The 7668-nt window shown below is 42.3% G+C and overlaps 1 protein-coding gene across 2 annotated transcripts; it reads right to left on the reverse strand.

Annotated features, from left to right (window-relative positions):
* Nucleotides 1-5190: 5190 nt before the first annotated feature.
* On the reverse strand, nt 5191-7460 carry eEF1alpha1 (eukaryotic translation elongation factor 1 alpha 1). 2 transcript variants are annotated; one of them, XM_089727454.1, is made up of 2 exons: nt 7412-7460; nt 5191-6823 (listed from the first exon to the last, which is right to left on the reverse strand). In XM_089727454.1, the coding sequence occupies exon 2, from the start codon at nt 6810-6812 to the stop codon at nt 5421-5423; it is 1392 nt and encodes a 463-aa protein (XP_089583580.1). In that variant the 5' UTR covers nt 6813-6823; nt 7412-7460; the 3' UTR covers nt 5191-5420. The 2 variants fall into 2 exon arrangements, with proteins under 2 accessions (XP_089583580.1, XP_089583581.1); XM_089727455.1 differs by having other exon boundaries at nt 7349-7460.
* Nucleotides 7461-7668: the final 208 nt, after the last annotated feature.

Below are 7668 nucleotides of genomic sequence, written 5' to 3' on the forward strand. Positions count from 1 at the left end.
TCAGTTGTCTTGTCTGTCTTGATTTACTTTTTTTAAACATCATTAGGACTGGCAATAGAACGTACACCATACATCCAAATCTTTTAAGTTCCTGTGTTTAAACATCTTGTCTATGCTTTTAAGTTTTTATAAAAAGATCGATTCGTTGTCTATATTGAAAATTATAAGAATTTCCGAAGAGCTCAATAGACTTTTTGGGAAGAATCAATTTAAGCTTTAACAGGTTAAAGCGACTAAAAAGGCCACTACCACATTTACGTAGAAAGACTTCAGCCTATTTAGAGGAAGTCGGAAAATATGGATGGTAGAGGTAAGCAGCACCGTCTTGTATCGGGGACAAATTGAAAAAGTGGCCACATCTTAACAGCAAGTTGTCGTTGAAAGACTCACCGAGATCTCTCTTCCTATTCGTACACTCTTGACAGAGTGGTCGTGGTCATGCATCAGTCGGATCCTGCGATACCGATGCTCTCGCGACGCGACGCCATGTGGCACGATGTTTCGCAGAGTGAGAGCAAACATTTATGTTGGAGTGAGTCACAGATTTTATGAGGTCGGTCCATCGTGTTGGAGATCGTCCGCGAGATCTTTTGCCCTCGACTTTCCCTTGCACCACCAACCGCTCAATGGAGTCCTCATTACGAGTGATGTGCCCGAAGAACTTGAGAATGAACTTGAGGACCGAGATAGCGCTAAGGTAAGAATAGGAAATTATATGAATAAAGCAGTTTTGAACAGAGTGAAGTATGTTAGGTTAAATGAAGTGTGGTAGCTTAAAGCGCTGTTTTTTATTTTTTCATTTGCCACTATTGCGTCACCTTAATTGGTCTCCGTGGTTCATGGGGAATGTTGACCTATACGACGACTTGGGCCTCGAATCAATCCAGAAACACTCACTGACTTTACAGTCAGCGTCGGAACGCTACTTCGATAAGCTATGCTTCATGATAATCGCCTTATCGTTGCCACCACTGATTACTCCCCGAATCCTAATCACGCAGGCGCCAGTAACCGTCAATGCCTTAGACACGTCTTTAAGGATAAATCAGACTTATTTTTTTTTCGGGCCAGGGGCCGAACCTCTTACGAGGTCTCCGCGCCTAGGGGGCACGCGGGGTATGTGGGACTTGACGATCTGCAGATGTTGGGAGCAGAGCGCGGGCCCAAGGAGTTTTAGGGCCCTAACGCATAAACAATCCCCTGCACTCTTACACCTGACGTCCGATCTCCGTCTGGGGTCAGAACCCGATCAGAGTATGGGGTTCCCGCGGTCAACACTACAACCAAACTCGCGGTGCCACTCCGAGGACGGCCGATCGATAGGTAGTGGACGTGATTATCGACGACCAACGACGCCGATCTCCACGGTACGGCCACCATACCAGGCCACCCGGGCGATGCAGCTAGTGTTCCGGGATACCCCGCTGGATCAGAACCAGCCTGCCGGGTCGGAACGCGATACACCGCTGACCGGGTTGCTCTTCCACAGTATGTTCGGTGACGACAGCGACGACGGCAATGTGGACCACATTGCGGACCGCTGCCGACGACGCGTCGTCTCATCCTCCTGGTGCCAGCGCGCTAGAGTGACGGTAGCGCGTGGCGCAGCCTCAACCCCCTCAGGTCACCCCATGACCATCATCGGGATGAGACTGCCTCCTCACAGGGGCCGGACCTGGATGAACACCCTCCGGCTTGGCAGCGGCAGCACGGCGCCGAGAGGGAAGAAGAGCTTTCCCTCTCCCGTTTCGCCGCCTCCTTCTGCGAGATGGTGGACTCGCAGAAGTCGAGCATCGCCTGCCAGGACTCGTCGCTGTCGAGCATCGTAGCCATGACGTTCGGGAGCGACAAGTCCGGTACTATTTTACAACGAGGATGCGGCGCTGCTCCGCGAAAGCAGGGCAGTACGGGACCGTGTGCTCCGCCATGTCTTCGTTACAGACGTTGCGATGGTGGCACTTCAGCGTTGGCTCCCTCCGGGCGACGAGGTGCGGGTAGCGACCGAAACAGCCGTGTCCCATAACTACCTGCATCGCCCAGTGCGAAGATAAGACGTCTTCTGTCGCGATTCACTCAGTCCGAGACGACCGGGCGGATCGCCTCGACGGTCCGTTGCCAGTAGGCAGGGTCCGCCAGGAGGTGAGACCACGCCTCGAGCGCGGCACGCCGAGGTTGATGCTTCTGCGCTAGAACTTCCACCGTGCTGGGCCGCGGTTCCTCCGTGGAGCGGAGATCGCATCGCCACGCGTAATCTGCAGCAAGCGCCTCCGCTTCCAGGTCCCCCCAGGAAGGCGTCCCGGCGAGCACCGACAAACGGATCCATCAGATCCAATAACCCTTGCATTAGACGCCTTTAACACTAACACTAGGAGCCGGTTTACGGACTCCGGTAACCGCACTCGTCGACTTGTGCTACTCGAGCTGATAGTTTAAAGTTTTTTTTAATATTGAGAGTTAATGCGACGCAAAGTTAACCGTTTAGATCTAATTTTAAAAAGTTTATTCATACTTCTCTTCGAATTGAGAAAAATTGATTCTAACGCAATTAACAGTCAAAGTACAAGTCACAGTATTCGTCAAAAAGTTTCTATGCCACACTTATTCCATAGCTTTAGCTCATTGAGTTATTCACCGAATCTTCTTGGTAGGTCACGATTCCGACCCATGGTCGATTCATTCACGAAGCAACTGCCCATAAGCTGTTAAGACTCCCCTTGAAGGCGCTCAGGCAATCGTGGAGCAACCTCCTCCTATTCCAGCTGAGTCCTTGGGTACATCCATTTTGGTGGAATTGACTAAGGGACGCCAGCAACCTCGGTAAAAAAAGTATAACAATATATTATTACGCTAAAGAAAAATTTCTTTTTTAAAATAAACTAGCCTTTATGAGCTTGGGTTTCCTTGCCTGTTGACATGGACGAAACATAACCTCAAAATTGCATTAATTTTCTGACGAAATAAAAACATTGAGTAAAAAGTTACAATATTATGTTACAAAATTCTGTTATTACCCGTTTACTTTATTCTTAGTATAATGCGTATTTATAAGCCACCAGGAATAACAAGAGGTCAAATTATTTTGGTATCAGTAATCGGTGTCTTGGGCGGCGTTTATATTTGGAAACCACTTTTCGCAGATTTTTTTAAAGAACAAAATAAACTAGCAGAATCTACTTCAGAAAACAGGGTAGAATAAAAATAAATTAAAAATATGAGTCGTCTAAGCGGAGCTAGTCCTTTAGCCAAGGTCCTTATGGCTGTAGCAATTACATCTGGTGTCGTCGTTGTTCATAGAATGTTTTACGCACCTTACGTAAAACGAAAGCGGTATCAAGTAGCTGAAGAATGGGCTAATAAAATCATAGAATCTGAAGAGCAAACGGAAGAAACTAAAGCAAGTATCTCGACATCCCAAATCTCATATTGATGGATATAAACTAATTAAATATTAGATTGCCTAGCCGGTAGTGTCATTCGACTTATGTATGTAAAATAGATATGTAAATAAACATTAGAAAAATAAAACATATTTTGGTTTTAATTTCATAATCCCTAATCCATATAATAAAATAGGAGCGTAGTTTTGTTCTCACTCATTAAACGTGCATGACTACAAATTGTTACATCTTGTAATTTGAGTAAAGTGAAATGTAAGTAATCAAGGATTTTACTGATTAATAAAAACAAATTGATCTTCAAAATCCACAGTAAAAATAAACTTACTGATAGTTGTGACAAAATGGAATATTTGTTTCACACTGGATGCGTAAACAAGTTCAGCTCCCTGTAGCTGGTCAGTGATTACCGAAGCTCACTGACACCACAAATCACAATGATAATTACAATCAAAATTACAATACTTTTGCAACAATGCAAACTCTGGGTCTATAGGATGACTTCAGATAAGCACCTCTGTATTTTGCACTGAATGTTTTAAAGAATTGATCGTGATGAAACTATCATCTTCCACGACCACTATCAAACTAGAACTCAATACTTAGAACTATGGTGATTATCCATTTTCTAGATTTACTTACAACATACCACGGCAGTAGAATGAGTTTAGTTGCAGTATTTACTGAACTCTTATTTAAAACTTATTTAGATTTATGTTTACTCATTTAACCTTAGGTACCATTGCATACTGTGTAAGGCTGCCAGTCCACCGGAGCGGAGCGGAGAAACCGAGAAATATTAACCAATAAGATTGCACAAAATCATTTTGCAATCTTATGATTTTGATGACTAACAGGCAGCATGAGAGTACCTAAATCTCTAATATCTCTATAAAGGGCTTTGATTGATTTTGATAACACTACATTGAAAAACAAGTTTTTTCATACGTATCGAGAGCCCTTTCTGTCGCGGAGCAGCCGGGACTATTTTTTCATGACGTATGAAACATTCACTCTGATTTCAATGAGCTCCCGTATTTAGGTACCTACATAACAATTGTGCTACGGGTTCATGTATAAGTGATTTAATTTTTTTCATTTCCTACCGTTTTTGAAACACTGCCAAATGAGATATTTTTTCATTGTTTCGAATACTAGTTTCTGTAGCCTGGCCCCTTTTATGAAATTTCTTTTAATAGGTCGAACTACCTACCTACCTACCTAATTGTACTAAAAATTATTAAATCATCTCTAAGGACATAAATCATAAACTTCGAAACATTTAACAGCATCAAAACAGCCATGCTTTCCGTGCAAAGTAATTTAGTAATTTTGCATTCAGTTTCAACAAGTGTCTTTAATTCTCGTCTATTTCTTATCGCTCGTTTTACATTCGACTAAGATCGCTTTTTTGTTTTGGCAAGAAAATGAGCATCTCAATAAAGCAATGTTTAAATGAAAGTATAAAATCAGGTGAGCATTTCGAAAACTATTTTCTAACCTAACCGTCCTCTTTATTTGCTTTTGACATGAGAATTATTTACAAAAAAAAGTAGGAATTTCAAAACTATAACTTGAAAAAACTTCAGAAATCGACAGTTATAAAACTTGAATTAGTAGTAACAGCTTTTGGATGAAATAGCTCAACCATTGATCAAATCATCAATCAGCAAATAAGTTTAAAAAAATTCATTAAAATTCAAAGTTAAAATTAAAGTCAAAGTTAAATCCTGTTCATAAATCAGTAACATTTTAGATCTCTTAATTTAAAGCAGGTGCAAAATAATACAAATAGTACTGGAGGCTACCTTTATTCTATGAATTTACACTTTAGTTTGCAGTCATAACAAAATGTTTCAGATATATTATGTATAACCTTATATAAATTATAAAATAATGTTACATTACAAGCCTTGTAAAAAATATAGAAAAGGAATGAGTTTGTAGCCCTTTTTTCCTTCGAAACACCTTTCGGTGAATGAAGTATCGCAGTTGTATGAAAAATTGTGCTGTTAACAGCTCTAGCTACTTCTTGCCCTTGGTGGCCTTTTCGGCAGCTTTAGTGACCTTGCCACCACCAGCCTCCTTGAAGTTGACAGCCTTGATGACTCCGACAGCAACTGTCTGCCTCATGTCACGGACAGCAAAACGACCGAGGGGTGGGAATTCCTGGAAGGACTCTACACATAGAGGCTTGGAAGGTACCAAGTTGACAATGGCTGCATCTCCAGACTTGATGGATTTTGGGTTGACTTCAGTAGATTTACCAGTACGACGGTCAACTTTTTCTTTGATTTCTGCAAATTTGCAGGCAATGTGGGCAGTGTGGCAATCCAACACTGGTGTGTAACCGTTTGAGATTTGACCAGGATGGTTAAGCACAATAACTTGAGCTGTAAAATCTGCAGCACCCTTAGGTGGGTTGTTTTTGGAGTCACCAGCAACATAACCACGACGCAATTCCTTGACGGACACGTTCTTTACGTTGAAACCTACATTGTCTCCAGGTACAGCTTCTTGGAGAGCTTCATGGTGCATCTCCACAGACTTGACTTCAGTAGTGATGTTGGCAGGGGCAAAGACAACAATGGTACCTGGTTTCAACACACCAGTTTCAACTCTGCCGACGGGCACGGTACCAATACCACCGATTTTGTATACGTCTTGCAGGGGAAGACGCAGGGGCTTGTCAGTGGGGCGGGCAGGTGGCAGGATGGCGTCGAGAGCTTCAATGAGGCATTTTCCGTCAGCTTTGCCTTCCTTACGCTCCACCTGCCATCCCTTGAACCAAGGCATTTTGGTTGAAGGCTCCAACATGTTGTCTCCGTGCCATCCAGAAATGGGCACGAAAGCGACAGCAGCTGGGTTGTAGCCAATCTTCTTGATGTATGAGGATACTTCCTTCTTGATTTCCTCAAATCTGGGCTCACTGTACGGTGGTTCAGTGGAATCCATTTTGTTTACTCCTACGATGAGCTGTTTGACACCGAGGGTGAAAGCGAGCAAGGCATGCTCACGGGTTTGACCGTTCTTAGAGATACCAGCTTCGAATTCACCGGTACCGGCAGCTACGATGAGCACAGCACAATCAGCCTGAGAGGTTCCTGTGATCATGTTCTTGATGAAATCTCTGTGTCCAGGAGCATCAATGATGGTAACATAGTACTTGCTAGTTTCGAACTTCCAGAGAGCAATATCGATTGTGATACCACGCTCACGCTCAGCCTTTAGTTTGTCCAATACCCAAGCATATTTGAAGGATCCTTTACCCATTTCCTGGGCCTCCTTCTCGAACTTCTCGATGGTACGTTTGTCAATACCACCACATTTGTAGATCAAGTGACCAGTGGTGGTGGACTTGCCGGAGTCGACGTGTCCGATGACGACAATGTTAATGTGAGTCTTTTCCTTGCCCATTTTTGGTTAGTCTAAAACAAAATAAATTAAATTGTAGTATGAAGACAAAAATCGCATGATTGAGATGCAAACCGGCGTTCGCAAGGTCGTCTTCGTGTACTTAGAGACCGGCAATATGGCTGCCGCATGGCCGCCTCGCCCTATCTTGACATTTAACAAAAGATGTCGGCCATTTCATTAAAAAAATTCGAGCAACGTTGTGATTGTCGAGAAATTACAAATAGAGAACTACAATAATGATGCAAATATAAACTTCGATAACTTTGCAGAGATTAAAAAGAAATAATGCAATGTCAACCACGTGGTGGGTTAAGCCGGTTGGCACTATGTGTGACGCGTAAGCATAACCATAATGCATTCTACATTTAAAATAATAAGAGAATTTATTAAACAATTGAAATAATTGTTAAATGACAACGTGGACACTCATTAATCAGTTCAGTAATAAACGTGATCTGAAATGTGTTCGGCTAATCTTACTATTTCACACAATAATTAGTTTCAAGAAGATTAAATCTAAAAGAAGTTATGCTTACGGAGTTATGGGTATATTGATTTCACTTTTTCACTTCACAAAACAATTTTTTTTTGACACTCACCACGGATTACAAACTGCGTGTAATATCCGAGATAGACTCCAACAGAATGGACGAGAAATGCTCTTTCTTCCAGCTGAACAGTGCTCGAACAGTCACTTCCGTTCTGAAATGTTGCTAGAAAATTACTCTAAAAACCTTCAAATTGTTTCTGTTAAAAATTGCTCGGTCTTTTTCAAGTTCAGAAATATATCAATTCTTTATTTGATGATTGTTAGAATTGCATGAATTTTGGTTTTTGGTTTTTGGAAAGTGGTTTT

The sequence above is a fragment of the Bombyx mandarina genome, chromosome 05 (assembly GCF_030267445.1).
Source record: "Bombyx mandarina strain Sakado chromosome 05, ASM3026744v2".
NCBI lineage: Eukaryota > Metazoa > Arthropoda > Insecta > Lepidoptera > Bombycidae > Bombyx > Bombyx mandarina.

What these genes read in the sequence shown, in the direction of transcription:
- eEF1alpha1 (XM_089727454.1), bottom strand. Translation starts at nt 6,812, where the DNA reads ATGGGCAAGGAAAAGACTCACATTAACATTGTCGTCATCGGACACGTC.